At 41.0% G+C, this 21,329-nt stretch overlaps 1 protein-coding gene across 2 annotated transcripts in view; it reads right to left on the minus strand.

Annotated features, from left to right (window-relative positions):
• Window positions 1-21,329, minus strand: part of LOC140469203 (protein sel-1 homolog 3-like) — a 104,931-nt gene that overhangs the window by 37,744 nt on the left and 45,858 nt on the right. For both annotated transcript variants that reach the window (XM_072565543.1, XM_072565612.1), the window contains exons 9-11: window positions 20,980-21,138; window positions 20,259-20,479; window positions 13,925-14,104 (exon numbers count right to left, since the gene is read on the minus strand). In XM_072565543.1, coding sequence (XP_072421644.1) covers window positions 13,925-14,104; window positions 20,259-20,479; window positions 20,980-21,138 — 560 coding nt within the window. The remainder of the gene's footprint in view (window positions 1-13,924; window positions 14,105-20,258; window positions 20,480-20,979; window positions 21,139-21,329) is intronic.

The following is a 21,329-nucleotide window of genomic DNA, read 5'->3' on the forward strand; positions in this document are numbered from 1 at the left end:
AAAAACATTGCAGACACATACAGCCATCCTCAACAGGGGAAAGTTCCTCTGCAGGTAGGAAGCACCGGGTACTGCAGGAGGAGGGATCATTGATAAGCATCATCTCCCTGGCTTTGACTGCAGGACAATGCATAATGACATCTGGCATTACTAACCTGCAGGCCTGCCTTCAGGGGGTAAAGTGGGGAGATGAACACTTAAGTAAAAGAATTATGTGGGAATGTGTGGCAGCTCAACCCTGATGGGGTTAACAGGATGTGCAGAGCAGAAAACAACATGATGGTTTTGAGGAGTGAGGGTGGGATCACTGAGATTCATAGGCTGAGCTTGTAACTTTGCTTTGTGAAGTCCAGCATCTATCAACCTTGTTCAAATCTCAAATGCACAATGGAAATAGAAAATGGCTGCCACCGCACCAACATGGGCAGACAAAGTGTAATTTTTTTCTGTTTGAGAGAATGGGCTCTATTTGTGAGGCTTTCAACTGGCAATTGCATTAATCAGGCACCTACCAGGGTAAAGGTATCTCTCATCACAATACTCTGCAGGTGAACCTCATGCAGTGACCAACTGTGTTGAATAACCACACTGACCACAAGCAACCTGACCATGTCATTGATCGTTATTAATTAATCTGAGTCATGGCTGTGAAGCAAAAGCAATCCGAGGGAAGCTATAAAATTTCAACACTGTTCCACAATTCACAAACACCTCCCAATATCTCACAGGATCCCTGAGCTGTTTTCTCACACATTGGATAGTAAAATTTTGATGTTATATGATATACAATTCTGTCTTTCTTGGACAATGTGGGGAGTGCAGGTGGGAGAAAAACATGTTGTTCCACATCTACAATCTCCTACTGTGCCTGTGTAGCAAATGTCTGAATAAGAGGAGTGTTGCTGAACAAAGAGACCTTGGAGTGCAGGTTCAGATCTCCTTGAAAGTGGAGTTGCAGGCAGATAGGACAGTGAAGAAGGCGTTTGGTATGCTTTCTTTTATTGGTCAGAGTATTGAGTACAGGAGTTGGGAGGTTATATTGCGGCTGTACAGGACATTGGTTAGGCCACTGTTGGAATATTGCATGCAATTCTGGTCTCCTTCCTATCGGAAAGATGTTGTGAAACTTGAAAGGGTTCAGAAAAGATTTACAAGGATGTTGCCAGGGTTGGAGGATCTGAGCTACAGGGAGAAGCTGAACAGGCTGGGGCTGTTTTCCCTGGAGTGTCGGAGGCTGAGGGGTGACCTTATAGAGGTTTACAAAATTATGAGGGGCATGGATAGGATAAATAGACAAAGTCTTTTCCCTGGGTTCGGGGAGTCCAGAACTAAAGGACATAGGTTTGGGGTGAGAGGGGAAAGATATAAAAGAGATCTAAGGGGTAACTTTTTCATGCAGAGGGTGGTATGTGTATGGAATGAGCTGCCAAAGGATATGGTGGAGGCTGGTACAATTGCAACATTTAAGAGACATTTGGATGGGTATATGAATAGGAAGGGTTTGGAGGGATATGGGTGGGTGCTGGCAGGTGGGACTAGATTGGGTTGGGATATCTGTTTGGCATGGACGTGCTGGACCAAAGGTCTGTTTCCATGCTGTACATCTCTATGACTCTATCTATTCTGTTAAAGGTCCATGCAGAGGCATCCCATTGCTCTCTCTGCAGAGGTCTCCAGGATCTAATGCATATAGGGCATTAATAGAGTGTGATGCAACTACTAGCAGATCATATTGTGAGGCCCACATACAATGCAACACCTTTCACTCTGGCTGTTGAGGGATAGATGATATTTCCTCAAGATGAGGTTCCCATGCTTGGTCAAAACAGGGGGCTCATTGCAGTACAGTACAGCAAGAGGGTGCCGTATAATCCTCACATACTGTGCTCTGGACAACTAGAGTCGGCCTGAGGGGATCTGATGGATGAGGAGAAGCTGTGAGCAGCCCAGCATTCTTCCAAGTAGGGAAGATTACAAGGAATATCCCTTTCATCATCCTACAGTACAGCACAGTCATCTGTAGCAACCCAGGCAGAACTTCTTCTGTAAGTGCTTTCAACAGAACTGAGCTTGGTGAAGTCATTGGTCTTCGATGCAAGCAACTCCTGTTAATTCCCAACTGTGATTCAGTTGTTCCTTCTTCACTTTTCCTGTTGTTTACTAGAAGTTAATATGAAAAATTGATGGAAGCCTTCCATCAGGACAAGTCAAGCACTTCAATGCCTGTTATTCACCCCATCTTCACAGGTAGAGGTAAAGTCACCATAGTCTTACCAGACTCATTAGAGAAAGAGATACAACTAGTGTTGGTTTAATCTGAGGCTCACTATACCTCAGGCAGGTGGAGAGGTTAAGAAGGAGAGACCTTCATAGTGACCTCAGTTGGTGCAGGAATTAAACCCACGCTCTTGTCATTATTCCGCATCACAGACCAGCCAACCAAGATAACCGACCTTCTATCCCCATAACCTGTCTCTGGTATTCAGAAACGGAGCAATTTCTACCTTAAACATACTCAAAGGCTGAGCTTCCACAGCCCTACATGGTAGAGAATTCCAAATATTCACAGCCCTCAACCTCACACCAAAAAACAATCCTCACCTTGGACCTAAGTGGCACCCCCCTCTGATGAAGACCTTATGCTCGAAATGTCAACTCTCCTGCTCCTCAGATGCTGCCTGACCTGCAATGCTTTTCCAGCACCACACTTATCGACTTTTTAAATTGTATTCATGGTTCTAGACTCCCCAACCAGGGAACAGCTCACCTGCATCTATCCTGTCTATCCTTTTAAATATGTTTTAAGCTTCAATGAGATCACTTCTCATTCTTTGAAATTTGTGAAAATTCAGGGCCAGTTTACCCACCTGTATTACAAATGTCCTTTATGGAAAGAAATTGCCATCCTTCTGTGGCCTAGCCCACACTTGACTCTGGACCCACAGCAATGTGGCTAATTCCTAACTACCCTCTGGGTAATAAGGGGTGGGCAATAAATACTGGCCGAGCCAGTGATGACTTCATCCCGTTAATTAATTTTTAAAAACTCTGCACACCTGCTCTTCCTAGCAAGCCACACAGTTGTATAAATCATATCAACATCCCAACAATAAAATGAAACCAAACAGATCATTTGGCTTTGACACAGACAACAAAATGATGCAAAGCTAAGCAGGAAATGTGTTGTGAGGAAGAGGTAAAAGATAAAGTTCACTATAGTGACAGAGGACAATAGGGTTAAACCTCTCATTAAAGCGAGGTGACTGGTAGTGAATTTAACCTGAGGGTCATCGTATCACGGGCCTGGGCAAGGTTGAGGTGGCACACCTATCATGGTAATCTCAGTCGATACAGGAATTGAACCCCTGCATCACAAACTAGCCAACCAGTCCACTGAGAGAACATTTTCAGGAGGATATGGACAGACTTACTGAATGGGCCAGAACATGGCAGATGAAATATAATGTGGAAAAATGTGAGGTTACCTACTTTGGTAGGAAGAGCAGATGTGCAGACATCTTTAAAATTACTTCACGGGACAAGGGCATCACTGGCTAAGCCAGCATTTATTGCCCATCCCTAATTCCCCGGAGGGCAGTTGTGAGTCAACCACATTGGCATAGAGTGACATGTCAGCGAAACCAGGTAAGGATGGCAGATTTCCTTCCCTGAAGAGCCTTGGTGAAGAATATTTATTCACACTTTGCTTTCTTTCTGTTAGCCAATTGTTAATCCATGCTAGTACATTATCTCCTATCCAACGTTCTGCTGGGTCTTTATCAACAGTCTTCTGAAAATCTAGGTATATAATGTTCAGCGACTCTCTCTGTCAATTTTTTTGTAATACCGTCAAAAAAAAACTCCACCAAGTTCATCAAATCTGATTTTTCATTCACAAATCCATGCTGACTATGCCCAACCATATCATCGCTTTCCAAATGTCTATTTATCATATGTTTCACAATAGATTCCAGCATTCTCTCTACAATCGATGTAAAGCTAATAGATCCGCAGTTCTCAATGTTCTCTTTCACTCCCTCTTAAACAGTGGTGACACTTGGTGCCTTCCAATCTACAGGAATCATTCAAGATGATCATCAATGCATTGACCATCTCTATAGTTACCTTGCGGACCTCATTCAGAATATCAGGTCCTGGCATGCATCAATTTTCAGCCCAATTAATTTCTCTCGTGCATTCTTCATACTAATATTAATTTCATTTAACTCCTCATTCACCTCAACCACTTGGATCATTATTTCTGGGAGATTTCTCATATTTTCCTCAGTGAAAACAGACACGAGATAATCACTTACCCTCTGTGCCATTTCTCTGCTCCCATTGTAAATTCCTATGACTCTACATGTAATAGACTGATACATATTTTAACCAATTTTTTTTACTTTTTACATATCGATAGAAGCTCTTACAGTTCAGTTTGTTTTTTGCTCGATTGAATTCACATTCTATTCTCTCTTTCCTTACCAGTTTCTTGGTCCTCCTTTGCTGTATTCTAAAAATGTCCCAATCCTCACATTTACTGCTTTTTTTGTCAGCTTTTACTTTTAACCTTGAATTAACCTGAGGGTCATCGTGAATTAAATTTATTACCCATGGTTGACTGACCTTTTTTTCGTTTTTGCAGTTTGAAAGAATGCACAGTTGCTATAAGTCATCTAATAGGTCTTTAATGATTAATCATTGCCTATACTCAGTCAGACCTTTTCATGTGTTCTCATAATTCACCTCAGAAAATTTCTGCCTAACCGAAGCCTGTATAATTTCCTTTATTCAAATTTTACGCTGTTGCTTCAGATTGAATAATCTTACTTTCAAAAATAATGCTAAATCCATCAGATAGTGGTCAGTCATTCCAAAAGGTTCTTTTACTGCAAGATTGTTAATCAGTTCTTTTTCATTACATGATACAGTTTATATAGAGATGTACCGCACGGAAACTGACCCTTCAGTCCAACTCATCCATGCCGACCAGATATCCCAACCCAATCGAGTCCCACCTGCCAGCACCTGGCCCATATCCCTCCAAATCCTTCCTATTCATATACTTATCCAGATGCCTTTTAAATGTTGCAATTGTACTAGCCTCCACCACTTCCTCTGGCAGTTCATTCCATATGCGTTTCACCCTCGAGTGAAAAGGTTGCCTCTTAGGTCTCTTTTATACCTTTCCCCTCTCACCCTAAACCTATGTCCTCTAGTTCTGGACTCCCCCACCCCAGGGAAAAGACTTTGTCTATTTATCCTATCCATGCCCCTCATGATTTTATAAACCTCTATAAGGTCACCCCTCAGCCTCTGACACTCCAGGGAAAACAGCCCCAGCCTATTCAACCTCTCCGTATAGCTCAAACCCTCCAATCCTGGCAACATCCTTGTAAATCTTTTCTGAACCCTTTCAAGTTTCACAACATCTTTCCGATAGGAAGGAGACCAGAATTGCATGCAATATTCCAACAGTGGCTTAACCAATGTCCTGTACAGCTGCAACATGACCTCCCAACTCCTGTACTCAATACTCTGACCAATAAAGGAAAGCATACCAAATGCCTTCTTCACTATCCTATCTACCTGTGACTCCACTTTCAAGAAGCTATGAACCTGCACTCCAAGGTCTCTTTGTTCAGCAACACTCCCTAGGACTTTACCATATCTAAAATAACATGCCCTTTCATTGACTTCTCAATATACTGCCCCAGAAACTCCAAACATAATCCCAAAACTCATCCTCCACAAAGCTATTGCTCAATTGTTTTCCCAGTCTATATGCAGATTGAAGTCACCTGTGCTAATTATGTTGCTCATGGTACAAACTTCTCTCATCTTCTCATTAATATTATTCCTCATTTAACATTATTATTTATACCCTACAAATAATTACAACCAATGTTCGTTGCCTCGAGCTGTTTTTTCATTCCACTCCAACAGATTCCACAAATTATTGTTCTGATCTTCCCCTACTATCCCTTATTATCAGCTCAACTCCATCTTACTTCTTCTCTAACCTTCCTCAATGTTGAATATACTTGAATATTCAATTGCCAGTCCTGGGTACCATGCAGCCATTATTCTATAATAGCAACAAGATCATACCCACATATCTTTATTTCTGTCTTTAGATCATCAATCTTATTGTGAATGCTGTGTATATTCATGTAGAGTGCCCGTAGCTTTATCATTTTGACATTATTTCACTTTTGAAACACACTCGATGTTGAGCTTTATTTCTCCAGTCTTCTAGCCTCTAATATCGATTCAACTTCCTGTTACCAGTTTTATTTTCCTTCTAATTTGGTTTACTTCTCAGCTTCCCATTCCCCTGACAAGCAACTTTAACCAACCCAAACAGCACTAGCAAATCGCCCTGTGGGGATATCAGACTAGTCCTGTTGAAGTGTAATCTGTTCAGTCTGTAAAGGTTCCACCTGCCTCAGAGGTGGTCTCAATTCCTTGGAAATCTAATTCTTTATTAGCTACACCAGCCCTGTATCAATCCTTCTTATGTTCACCAGCACATGGCACTGGGAGTAATCTGGAGTGCTCTTGAGATTCTGGTTTTGAATTTCCTTCCTCATTGCCTGAAATCTGTCTTCAGGAGCTCATCCCTGTTCCTACCCATAAGATTGGTACAAATGCGAATCATGACTTTTGACTGATTCCCTTTCCCCAGAAGGTTGTCTTGCAGCTGCTCTGTGACATCTTTGACCCTGCACCAGAGAGGAAGCACACTATCCATGAGTCATGTTTACTGCCACAGAAATGCTTGTCTATTCCCCTGAATACGGAATCCCCTATCACAACTGCTCTTCTATTCTTCTTCCTCCACCTCTGGACAGCTGAGTCTCCGGCAGTACCAGGGGCTTGGCCCTAGCTGCACTCCCCCAAGGAGCCATCAACCTCACCAGTGTCCAAAATGATACCCATTATCAATCAAGATGACTCCTGCACTACCTACCTGGTTTTCCTTAGACTACCTGGTAGTCATCTGTTCCCTCTTAGCCAGTATGAGGCTGTTGTCCACCGTGATCACCTCCCTACATGTGCTCTTCATGTCATCCTCTGCTTTACAGATGCACAACTGAGTCTCCAGCTGCTGCTCAAGTTCCAAATTCCAGGGGTCAAGCTTGTGCAGTCGGGTACACCTTCCTGCAGATGTGTTGGTCTGGGACACATGGTAATTCTGTAACTATACATATATTGTATTTAGCCCTTCTGACCTGCTACCCCATCACTCTCATTACTACTTATTACTCTTAGAATAAATATGAGCTTCAGAACAAAGAAAACTACAGCACAGGAACAGGCCCTTCAGCCCCCCAAGCCTGTGCCAGTACAGATCTCCAACTAAACCTGTTGCCTATTTTCTAAGGATCTGTATCCCTCTGATCCCTATCCATTCATGTTTATGTGTAGATACATCTTCAATGACGCTATCACATCCACCTCGACCACCTCCGCTGGCAACGCATTCCAGGTACCCACCACTCTCTGCATAAAGAACTTTCCATGCATATCTCCCTTTTTTTAATTAGAAACCTTTTTAAATCTTTTACAAAACATCTATATACAAAAAAAGAGTAATACCAAAATACAGAAAGATAAAGGCAGTACAACAATATCATATTGCGATACTATTAATAATGAATTGTCTACTATTCTACCACAACAAAAGTATCTACTTAACGTAAACTAAACTACAAACAAATTAAATAAAAAATTAAATTAAACTGAAATCAAATTAACTTAAATTAAATTATAGCTCACTACTTTATTCTATTTCACTCATCACATCTCCACTGGGGCTCCCATCCCTGGGAGCACCAGTCATTGTACCCATAATCTCTTCCTTTAGCCTCCCCCTCCCATGGCCCCACGGGCATCCAGACTGATTCCCATGGCTAAAACTACGGATCTAATTAATATTGCTGATAAATCTGTGTCAACATAATTTAGAAAGGGCCACCACATTTTGTAAAACTGCTCCATTTTGTGCTGCTCCATCACCAGCCTACGCCATCCTATAAGACCTGGTGGTTTTACCAACGCCCAATTCATTAACATGTTCTTCCTCACACAGTGGGTAAGAATGTTACACAATCTCTTCCCCAGAAAGGGCAAATTGGCAACCCCAGAAGCAGAAATACCAGATCCATGTTAACTTCAATCCCCAGGATGTCCTTCAGCAGTCCAGTATCTTCGGATCTCACAACATGACTAGGAGCAAGTGTAAGAGTGCCTTTACATTTGGGACACCTTGGTGACGCTCCTCTTTTGAACTCAGCTAGCCTCTCTGGTGCCATATGAGCCCTGTGTAAGATCTTCAATTGCATGGCCTGCATTCTGTTACATACTGAAATTTTCCTTACATTTTCCCATATATCCTCCCATACTTCAAATGAGATAACCTCTCCTAGCTCTTGATTCCACATCCTACAGAGTCTCTCCATGTCCCCTAAGGCACATCCTTTCTGTAAATGATACAAAGTACTAACTGAAACAGCGCCCATACACCAGAGCATTCTTTTCTCCATGTCTGACTTGTAAAACTGAGCCAGGAGCGTGGTCTTCCTCTGTATATAATCCCTTATCTGAAAGTATCGGAAAAGGTCCCTATTAGACAATCTGACTTAGTTGGCTAAATGACATCAAGACCTTTCCCTCAAATAAATCTCCCAAACAAGAGATTCCCTTATTATCCCATAACTTAAAGCTGGAGTCCATTGTCCCAGGTTTAAATCTTTGGGCTCCCACCATATTGGGGTAAACGGTGAATTTAAGTTAATTGCTCTCGTCTTGCCTCATTATCCTCCAGGCTTTCACTGTACTTAAATTGATTGGACTTTTTACACTGCTCAATCATGGATTTCATCTGATTCATAAATAATAAATTAACTAGAGGACATCTCAACTGTGAAGCTTCAAAGTCTCCGAATCCGACTCCAAATTCCCCCGTACCCAATCACCGAAATATGCTACCAGAGCACTTATTTGATATTTCTTCAAGTCCAGAAGTTCCACTCCTCCCTCACTCTGCCAAGGCTGCAATTTGGTAAATTTAATTAGGGGGCACTTGCGACACCAAATAAAAGAACCTAGCCAACCATTGAGCCTCTGTAACATTGATCTAGGTAGCAAGAAAGGGAGCATTCTCATGCGAGGAAGAACATTAATTTTAACCGAGGCTATTCGGCCTAACCATGAAAACGGTAACCCCTCCCACCATTGAACATCTTGTTTTATCCTCTCCAGTAACTATACATAGTTAGCTTTAAACAGCTGGTGGAAGGCAGGTGTAATAAAAATTCCCAAATATAAAAAACCTTTTGACGACCATCTAAATGGGAACTGCATTCCATCCTTCAGATCAGGCATCTCCACTAATCCCCCCACCGGCACGGCTTCCGATTTTGTAAAGTTGATCTTGTACCCCGTAAACTGCCAAATAAATTAATTGTTTGAATCAATCGAGAAATGGACTCCTCCGGATTGGCCAAGAACAAAAGGATGTCATCAGCATGTAGGGTGATCTTATGTTCCCCATTCCCATCCCTGGCACCACTATTTCAGGATCCCTCCTGATAGCCTCAGCTAATGGCTCAATTGCCAAGGTATATAACAACAGTGAAAGAGGACACCCCTGTTAACTACCTCTCCCAATATTAAAGTTATCTGACTTAGTAATCACACAACACCAGGTTATAGTCCAACAGGTTTAATTGGAAGCACACAAGTGTGCTTCCAATTAAATCTGTTGAACTATAACCTGGTGTTGTGTGATTTTTAACTTGTACACTCCAGTGCAACACCGCATCTCCAAATCATGACTTAGTACTGTTTGTGATGACTGCTACCTTAGGATCATTATACAATACGGCCACCCACCTAGCAAAGGCACCCCCAGAACAAAGCGCTCTAGAACCCCAAAGAAGTACGGCCATTCTATCTGGTCAAGTGCCTTTTCTGTGTCTAGGGAGACCACCAAACCTGGGATCAATCTTTGTTGGCATAGCTGCACTATGTTCAGTACCCTCCTGATATTGTTGGAAGAGCTATGGCCCTTGACAAAACCCATCTGATCTTCTTTTATAATATGGGGCAGGACCTTTTCCAACCTCAGAGCCAGCATCTTAGATAGAAATTTAAAATCTACATTCAACAATGAAATTGATCTGTATGAGGCACATTCTTTGGGGTCTTTCCTCTTCTTTATAATGAGGGAGATATTTGCCTCTCGAAGAGAGGGCAGAAGACAATCCCATGTATTTGAATAGCTATACATCCCCAGAAGTGGCTCCACCAATTCCTTTTCGAATTCACTTGGGAATCCATCTGGTCCCAGAGTTTTGCCACCCTGGAGATGCTTTATCACTTCCTGCACTTTCTGTACCATCATAGGCGTATTCAACAGGGAAACTTGTTTTGTGTTTATACTGGGGAGGTCCAGATTCTCAAAAAAGGACTGTATTCTCGTTGCACCGTGTTCGCCTCCCTCCGACCGATATAACTCTGCGAAGTATTTCCTAAATCTAACATAGATCTTCTTCAACTCACGGGTAACTGTGTCAGCCTTCTCTCTAACAGACATAATAGATTGGGAAGCTTTCTTCTTCCTAACCAGATATGCCAGATATCTACCTGGCTTATCTCCAAATTCAAATAGTCTTTGTGTAGCAAAGGAGACCTCTTTTTTTTTGCCACCTGTGTGTGCAATGAGTCAACAGCCACGCGGAGGGCCGTGACCCACTGCAGCTTGACCAATGATGGCCTATTATAATATACTTCCTCAGTTATCTGCAGCCAGGTCTCCAGCATCCATTGTTTCTTCTTCCTTTGCCTTCTTCTAGTCGCTGAATACAAAATGATCAGGCCTCATAAATATGACTTAGTGGCCTCCCAAAGTATTGCCAGATTACTGGCTGTACCTGAGTTTATATCCCAGAAGACCCTGAACTCTCTTCTGATGTACTCAACAAATTTGCTATCCCTTAACAAGAATGGGTCCGTGTACCAGTGCCATGCATCCATTCCACCACCCTCGATTTTAACATCTAAATACACTGGCACATGGTCCAACACAACTATATTCCCAATTTTGCATGCCAATGTTCTATCCAAAGAATCCAATGGCATAAAAAATCATGTCCAGTCATGTGTGGCACTTGGGTAGATTGGAATAGAAAGTAAAGTCTCTTCCATTAGGGTGAAGATGCCTCCATACATCCACCAATCCCAACTCCTCACACAAGTCCACCAACTGCTTAGATTGTGCGGGCATACTTGCTGGGCCCCTTGGCACCCTGTCTACCTCAGGATCTATCAGGCGATTAAAATCCCCTCATATGATCGTGCAGCCCACCCCAAGACTCATCAATTTAGTGACTACATCAATTAGAAATTTAAGAGGGTGCGCCGGAGGACAACACACATTCAAGACGCCATACCCTTCTCCATGTATTCGAGCTTTATGATGATGAGTTGTCCACGTTCGTCCTTAATTTGCTCAGTTACCAGTATAGCCACTCCTCTACTCTTAGAGCTAAAGGAGGAGAAGTATACCCTCTCATAACCTTCTTTCTGCAGCTTCGGATGTTCCTTATCAGTTAAATGCATCTCTGCAGCAGGGTGATGTCCACCCTTTCCTTCCTAAGACTTGACAGCATCATTTTTCTTTTAATGGGAGAATGGCTCCTTTTTACATTCCAGGTGCACCACCTGAACAAATCACTAGCCATGGTCATCCAGGGCAGCCCGTGGTTCCCCAAGAGGACGGAGCTTATCTGAGGTGTGGTGAGTGACAAAGACATTAACCCTATAAAGTCTAAAAACTACTCCTATAAAAACTACTACAACTAAAACACTAATCACTACATTTAACTTAAGCAAACACCCAAATAACCCCCAATTTACTAGAGATCTCTCTCTTTGCCCACAGGGGACACTCCTTCCAATCCTTGCTACCATCCCAACCCCATCTAGCTGAGGCTGTGCCCTAGTCCCAGGCAATTCACAAATGAAGAAAACCTGTTATTTACATTCTGAGAGTTAACAAAGGATGCCCCTCCCCTCCCCCCACACACCTTAACCACAGGTACAGCCAGCCCCAATCATAAAACAAAAATACAGCAGTAAATAAAATCCCCAGATAATACCCAACCGACTGATATATTAAATAATTCCGGTTTTACATCAAGGCAGTATATATAAAGCTGATAACCACAAAAAAAGGGGAGAGAGGAGAAAAGAAGGGGCAATAAAAAAATTTTAAAACCCATACCATTGCCTGTAACCACCGCCCCCACCCCAACTTGAGTCTTTCAATTCAGAGAATTCACAAAATCCATTGCCTTTTCTACAGAATCAAACTTATACACCATGCCTCCATGAGCGAAACACAACACAGTCGGGTACCTCAAGGAATATTAAATGTTCATGTCCTTAATTTTCTCTTAACTTCATCAAATGCCCTTCTCTTCTAAATTAGAGCTCTTGAGAGAACATTATTCTTGAGCCTTTGTACATTAAAGCCTGTGAATCTCTTCCCAGTCTTCTTGCTATTTCAATCATTAACTGTTTTTCTTTATAATGCAGGAGTTGCACTAGGACCGCATGGGGTTACGGATTTGACCCGGACAGGCACATTGTGATCTGGCGGGCCTGCTCCATACTCACCAGGCCTGACTCCAACTCCAGCCCCAGAAACTTCGGGAGCTACTTTTCCAGAAAGCCAACCAGGTCTTCACCTTCCGCGCGTTCCGGAAGAGTCACACGCCGTAAGTTTTTTCTTCTATTTTCCAGGTCATCCACTTGCTCCTGAAGGACCTGAACCTGGTCTTCCAGTATTCGGATCCTTCCTCCCAAGATCTCCGCCATGGTCTTTGACACCGTGGCCCTCTCCTCCAACTGCCTCTACTCTTCGGTCCAACAATGACATTTCCTGCTCATGATTTTTCAGCATGCCAGATAGTGATTCCACTGCTGATTCAATCTTTTCTTGGTACTTGCCAAACTCTGAGAGTAACTGCTGCTGCTGCCCCATTAAATCCAAAGGGGCCGCCCCAGGAGTTTGAGCAATGGCTGCAGGCACCTCCAATGCAGTAGGGAGGAGCCCTGCCTGATGTACTCCTTTCGGTCCCTTTCCTTTATTTGCTTTCATTCTGGCCTTAAAGCTGTCACACCACGATTCTAGCAGCTCCAGATGTTCAGCAAGTTTATATTAGCAGTTTTTTTCTCATGGGGTGGTTGATGAGGGAGGTATAGGTCCTCCTTGCCAGGGGTATGGCACAGAGCTCAGCACAGCAGACCACTCAGACTGCCGTTTAAGAATATTAATTCCTCATAACAAATGAAAGATTGTTATAAATTCAGTTAGGCACTGATTCTCAATATCACTGGCCACCCATCACCTCCCAAAGTTTCAAATGTAAGTATTAAAAAATATGCACAAACGGTTGTATTTGGTTCACCTTCAATTAATGTTATCATCCCTTAAAGCATGGATTCATAACCAGCAAGATTTACAACTTCAATATCAGATCCTTTCTGAAAAATCTCTAAAGTATTTTAATTAATTTTGATTTTGTTTAATAACATGTCTTAAAGAGCAATCTCTGACATCAGTGGGGAATCAATCAACAGGGAACTGCACCAATTCAAATGTAACTAATATCTGAGCTGCATCTAAATTCAGCAACCTCACAAAGGGAGTTATCAACCACCTACGAAGTTGTATTCTGAGAAACATCTTTACAAATTGAAAGAAATTGTAAATATTTAGAATTCTTCATTACTGATTTTTTAAAAAGTTGATCCTGACAGTGAGATTTCCTAAATTAAATTGTATTCTGCAGTTATTGAATTTTCAACTCTAGTTTTTATTATGGGTCTTACTTATGTTCATAACACCTACCTGTTCTCCATCAAATATATCCCGATCACGAACAGTCTGTTGTGCAATGTTTGAGTAGTAACCATATGACATATCATAGTCCAAGGGGTAACCATCAATACCTTGATCATGCTTATATCCAAGATGCATTAAGGCAAGTCTTTCATTTCCTTGTGCAGCAACCAGACTGTACAGCATGCCCTGATGAAATATCAATGAAATTCCATTTTTAATGAGAATAATTATAAGAATATATTCAAGAAGTTGAATATTGCCTTTTCTCTTACAATGGACTGAGCTAAGGAGGCAAGTAATTGTGAGATTGATCCCTAGGCTTTGTAGGTAGGGTTTTGATGACTGACAAATTATCTAACTCTATTGCAAACAGAAATATATACATGAAAAAGATATGTTCGTGAATTAAAACCTTGTGAAATAATGATACATATGATAAGGCAAGGGGCTGAATTTTACAGGTTGTGTATAATTTGCAGGCATATTCTGGTTGGTGTGAATCCAAGGAAGCATTCAACAACATGGCTGTTGAAAAGTTCAAATGTTCATATGTCAAACATAAGAAATAGGAACAGAAGCAGGCCATTCAGCCGTTTGAGCTTACTCCACCGTTCAATGAGATCATGAGGTGGGGTGGACAAGCTCAGAAGTCACACAACACCAGGTTATAGTCCACTAAGTTTATTTGAAATCACAAGCTTTCAGAGCGCTGTCCTTTCGTCAGGTGATGTGAAGAGAAGCACACAGGAACAGAATTTATAGGCAGAGGGATCAAATGATAGTTCGAATGGTGTGAGTGGAGTGTCGATTGGCTGAATAATAAGTCAGGTGATCAAAAGTGTCAGATAGTGTGAGTAAACTGTCAACAGCTGAATAGCAAGAGAAGGGGATGACCTATAATCTGATTAATGGAGGCAGAGAGATAATGACAAAAATTAAAAATAAGGTGGTGCTGAACATAAACCAAACAGCTGGAATAACATGACAGGTATAACAGTCACATGCTAAGGGTCTAACTAAAGTAATAAGTAATTCCAAAAATGTATAAACTAATTAAGGGCCTAACTAATTAAGGCCTTTGAGATACACAACAGCACAGAATCACTGAGCAGAAGCTGATAGCCAAGTTCTTTACCCATGAAGATGGCCTCAACTGTGATCTTGGGTTCATGTCGCGTTACGTGTAACCCCACCACAATGTTCTGTATCTGTAAAATTTTCTTTACTGTCCTGTTTTGACACCATCACCTAGATAACTCGTTATGATCTCTCTACCTTAATAAGTTTGTTAATTAGTACTTCACCCACACCATTTGTATGATCTCTCTGCCCTTGAAGTCTCCGCCGATAAATTCTGTGTTTGTGTGCTTTTCTTCATTTCAATTCTTCAGCAGTCCGAAAGCTTGTGATTTCAAATAAACCTGTTGGCCTATAACATGGTGTCGTGTGACTTCTGACAATGAAATCATTCAACACCATTTTCCTGCACAATCCCTGTATCCCTTGATGTTTTGATATGTTAAAATCTATTAATCACAATCTTGAACATACTGAGCCTCCACAGACTGTTGTGGCAGGATATTCAACAGATACAACAACCATTGACTCCATCTATTCTTTCCACTGCCGAAGGAAAGCAACCAACACAATTAAAGAGCCTCCCCCCAGCCCGGTTATACTCTCTTTTACCTTCTTCCATCAGGCAGAAGATATAAACTTTGAAAACACATATGAACAGATTCAAAAACAGCTCTTTCCCTACTGTTATCAGATTTTTGAATGGATGTCTCAAATGTTAATGTCGATCTCTCTCCCTGCACCTTCACTATAGCTGTAACACTACTCTGCACTCTGCTCTGCTATCTAAAGCAATTTGTATGGTACAATCTGCCTGTATAGCACACAAAACAACACTTTTCACTGTATCTCTGTACGTGACAACAATAAATCAAATCAAATCAAAATATCCTTCAAGCAAAATTTTTCGAAGCTCAGTCCTCAATGGCCTATCCCCTTATTCTGAGACTATGTCACATGGATATACGAATTATGTGCAGGAATAGGTCATTCAACCCCTTGAGCTTGTTCCACCATTCAAAACGATCTTGGCTGATCTGATTTTAACCTCAAATTGTAAATCTCGCCAGACCCAGATAACCTCTCACCTAAAAAAATCTAAGAAAAATGTATCTATTTCAATTTTTAAAAATATTCAAGGACTCTGCTTCCAACAATCACCACCAAGTTCCAAAGATTCACACCCCTTGGAAATCTTTTCTTGCCTCATCTCTGTTTTAAATGGGTGATCTCTGCTGCCTGAACTGCTGTGCTCTTCCAGCACCACTAATCCAGAATCTGGTTTCCAGCGTCTGCAGTCATTGTTTTTACCTCTGATTTTTAAACAGTGACCCTGCCAGCCCCAGTTCTGGAATCTCCCAGAAGAGGTTGAGACTCCTGCCTCTGGGTCTCCTTACCTGCTTCAGTCACAATCATACTCTTCTGGTCCCTGAATATTGAGCAAATCAGATGACCCAATCTTAAAGGTTGTAAATGCCTCCTAGTACAAAGAACCCAAGTAACTTTCCCCCTCCCTGATGCATTACAGTGTATGTGGTTCAGCCTCCAGCTTATAAACTTTAATTTAAAGCTATTCAGGCCTCAGGTATTCACTTCAGATGTGTTTGCTCTGGGCCAGTCTGGGCCAACCTGGAAACTCCAACATGCTGCAACCTTGACAAGCCACCTGTACTTCCATCTTTAATATGCACTAAGGAACAACCAAATTATAGTTTTCAATTTTATGTTTAATATTGTTTTTATATACTTTCTTGTGAAATGAGTTATTTTTTGCTGCATCAATTTGTGAGACAACACTTGGCAAAGTGTAACATTTAGTGGTACAGATTATTCTAAGGGTGCTACATTTGACTGTTCTAAAATAGTAATTCCATTCAGTTCTACACAGAAATAGGGATGATACCTGCTGCAAAGGGTTCAGTAGCTCTTCAGTTCAGGATCACTGAAGGGGAGTTTAAAGGTGACAGCCAGTGAAACTGGAAGTCGTTGTTCAGTGTGTCGGAGTGAGAGTGTGAGAGTGAAAAAGACATTATGTTAGGTAGGGTTGCTATTGGCCATACTGCTGAAGACAACTGAATAGTCCAGGTTCTATGAAGTTGGTGCTAAGGGAAGTCCCAGAACATTTCATAGCTCTGTGCAGTGAGGACTCAGGAAAATACTAACAGCTGTAAAAGGCTTCAAAGTTGTGTACACACAATTAATAGTTCAAGATAGAAGAATAAGTGTAAAAAAAACCACATGTACAATTTTCTTGTGCACTTGAGCCAGATTAGAGCTCAGGAAACAAATCCAATGACCCTGCTAACATGGTGAAGCTTGCGGTTTGTCAAGATCTAGAGTTGTGGTTGTGACTAAGTAAGGATTCCTTCAGAATCCAAGTGACAACAGTCCCAGGAAAAAAATGGCAAACAACTAGAACAGGAACAGTCTTTGAGCCTTTGAGTCATTGAGCTAGCCCATGGCCTTTGACAGTATTTCAAAGCTAGGTCACCAAATGTAACAAATGATAATCCCTTGTGAAATTTAATGCCATTTGTGATCCACCAACATCTGGGGAAACTGCTGTGTAATCATTAGGATTGATTTGATTGCATTTGCTATTTGATCTATCCTGTGGAATGTGTGACCAGAGTTGCCCATATTTGCCTCATGTTAACTTTGTGATGTTAGAACACAAGCCTGATTGATCTAAAGCTGCCTAAACCAATAATCATATGCTTGTTTAACCTTTATTTATAATAAACTAGTTATTTTTTGTTGACGAAAGAAACCTGGCAGAATTGTTTCTGACATTAAACAAGATATAGTCCAAACCTTCCATAAATTGCTTAATCACCATGCTGGTTAAAAGTAAGATTTGTTATTAGATGTGAAGTGGGGGGAGAAAGCAAACAGTGTTCTCCTCCAACTGCAGTCATATAACCCTGTTCTATCTGGTCAATAGCTTTAATTATGTCTCCATGTAATATAATCAAGTGAAGTCGGTTTACCCCTCTCTGGAAGTACAGTTTTGAGTGATCTGGACAGAAGCAAGGACATCTCTTGCACCACAGATATTTCTCAAAGTAATCTTATTCAATGCAACCAGAGAATATGGAAGGTACACAGTTATTTGCACCAGTTTCATGTTCTCACCCAGATACTGAAATGTAGTGTTAATAGCTTAAACTATGCAGCAGTTCTGTAAAGGGCTGCATCATATTTTGTTACTTCTAAATACATTTCCAAATTAGAGCCTTGTGTTTAATCTTGTCACTGGAATAAATTAAATGCATCTTCAGTAAAATCCATTAGAAGCTGTTAAGGCATCAGTGCACTGATTTTAACATGGTTTGGGATTAGAAATGAAAGAAGACACACATTTAAATTCAAACCAACCTTCAACATGCTCCCGTTTGAGTTCAATCTATTTTGCTATTTAACTTGTTCTCCCAGTCCAAGACTAGAGACATTACCACTGCATCACAAGAGGGCAAATCAAGGCTGCTTCACACTGGAAATGAAGCTGATTTTAGGATGAGCTGGTAACTGAAATCATTTGAAAAAAAAGTTCCCTCTTTATTATCAAGAACTATTATCAGTATTAACACATGGAGATTGGGATATCGTTGAAATCAGAAATCACAGCAGTTCGGAGGTGGGAAAAGAATTGGATACATGAGGCCTGTGCCTTTAATGCCCTACATGTGGGGAAGAAGCATGAGGAGTGTGTGTTCAAAGTCCAACAAGCTTACCCCTCCCATTGGACCCCCTTCAGCTGACACCATGCTAATGATTAGGTGACATGAAGGCTATCTGGATAACTTCCAACTTGACCAACCTTGCAGTATTAGAGGTCAGCACTTCCCATGTCTAAAAATCACACCCGCTCCCCTGACCTCCCAGGACATCTGATGAACCACCAACCCATAAAGGCGAAAGTGAGGACTGCAGATGCTGGAAACCAAAGTTTAGATCAGAGTGGTGCTGGAAAAGCACAGCAGGTCAAGCAGCATCCGAGGAGCAGAAAAATCAACATTTCGGGCAAAAGCCCTTCAGTAATAGAGGCAGTAAGCCTCCAGGGTGGAAGGATAAATGAGGGGGTGGGGCTGGCATTTATCTCTCCACCCTGGAGGCTTACTGCCTCTATTACTGATGAATGGCCTTTGCCTGAAACGTCGATTTTCCTACTCCTCAGATGCTGCCTGACCTACTGTGCTTTTCCAGCACCACTCTGATCTAAACACCAACCCATAAAGTCAGACCTGGTTTCTGCTCCCCAGTTTCCTTCCTGCCTGATAGTAACTCGTCTGTCAGGAGGGAGACACTTTGAGAAAATTTAGAAAACGAAAACCTGCAGTTAAATTCTCCAAGACAGCAGGATCTGGTAAACTCATAACTTAGGCTGCCTTGTCCAAAAATCACCATCACTGTATACCCATCCCCACCGCCCAATGCTCTTTTCTCAGCTCGAAGGATATCAGTGTCAATCTGAGAGAATGTCAATCTATGGTATGTTCCTCCAGAGGAAGATGTTCGAATTACATGGCATTCACTTATTCAAAAATGAATGAGGTAGATTTCCAGAAGAAAATATGATTATGAGATACATTAAACAGGTATTTTGAGACATGACAAGATAAGTGTAGCATATTTGGGAGAAATAGGTGAGTTTGACCACGAGGATTTTCATCCCCACATGTCTGACAAAGATTTATTGTTATAATTAGTCAACAATGCCAGCATAGTTACAGGCAGCCCCCAGGTTGCAAATGGGTTCCATTTCTGAGTCTGTTCACAAGTACATGTGTACGCAAGTTGGAACACAATGCAGGCCAATATAAAGCAGCCATATGTAAGTACAGAAAACATTCATATGTCAGCTATTTAAAATTACACCACAGCATGGAAGTGAATTTCTAAATACAAGAATTCACAAGTCAGATTAGTAAATCCCTCTACATAGTAACACTTGGATTTTTTTCTTGACCAGTAATTCATGCTTTTTTAAGGAGAGTGAAGTTCTTAGGAAATAGGTCAAGTCCACGTTAACTTCACAACAAATCAACATTTCATTGTCAGCCACCATCAAACATTAAGAATACGATTTTGGTCCTGTTGTAGAGTTTCAAAGCAAACTCACAGCAGTGTTGTTAGAAGTGCCTGGCTGTTTTTCAGTAATGTGTAAATTTGAAACAAAACAAGAGAGCAAAATATTTTAAGATACACATAAATGGACTTATCAGTTAAACAAATTAATGCAATCAATAGTCATCTATTTTACCTGTAAGGGTTGTATTTCCACAGTTAGACCAGTCTCAAAAATGACAGCCAGGAAATAGGCTGCCCTGTAGTAACCACAGCAGCTAGCCTTCATGAGTGAAGCGATCAGGTGGCCAATATGCTGGGCACTGTCTGGACGAACAAGACTCTCCACTGTCTTCTGAAAAAGTTTCTCACCAACTTTAATGAGTGTAGATTGTAGGTTTGGCGAATGAGCAAAGTCTAAGCACAAGGTCACAACAAAAGATTTGTAAAAATAAAAGAACTACACAAAAAATGAAATTTGAGTTTTGGAAATCAATAAATTAATGATGTCTACATCCAGTCAGTTTCCCCTGTAAACTGCTAAGCTATTCCAGTAATTGTGGACTGATTATCTTCCGGATCAATGGTCAGTGAGATACAAATAATTTTCTCCATCATTTTAACAGAACCATTACCTTCATAAAAATTTAATGAGTAATCATTCCATCTCCCTCCACAGAAATGTCAGGGTAAATTCCTTTCTAACATGGAAAGTGCTCTGTTTTATTGCACAATTTAACTTATCATGCCAAATTCAGAATGCTTTAATATATAAATGTGGTGTGGGATTTTTGAATGCGTTAAAACACGACTTAAGGGATGCCCTTTATGTAATTTGGAATGAATTAAGTTACATTTCCAAGACTGATTGCCTATTTTGTTTTTATTTTCTAAACAACAAAACACTTTGCATTTACCTAAAATTGGCTCTAATGCCATTGTCTGAAGCAGATCAAATAAAGCCTCGTATTTCTTCTCAGTTCTTTTCCCCCAGGTGTGTGCTGCACATTTTTCTTCATCATAGTTTTTCGGTCCATATTTTGTGACCAAATCTAAATAATAATTGTTGTTCTGATCTGTAAATAAATAAAATTACAATCATGGATAATCATTGGTAAATTATGAAGAATATCCCATGAAAAATGCCTTCAGATAAAACATATAAAATGTATCTTGGCTAGCACTTATTGTGATCTGCTGTTTTAAGGCTTGTAATTTAACACCTTTTTTGTAGGAATCATTCCATGGGAAAATAATAGGACATTTT

This window comes from Chiloscyllium punctatum, chromosome 1, assembly GCF_047496795.1.
Source record: "Chiloscyllium punctatum isolate Juve2018m chromosome 1, sChiPun1.3, whole genome shotgun sequence".
NCBI classification, from domain to species: domain Eukaryota; kingdom Metazoa; phylum Chordata; class Chondrichthyes; order Orectolobiformes; family Hemiscylliidae; genus Chiloscyllium; species Chiloscyllium punctatum.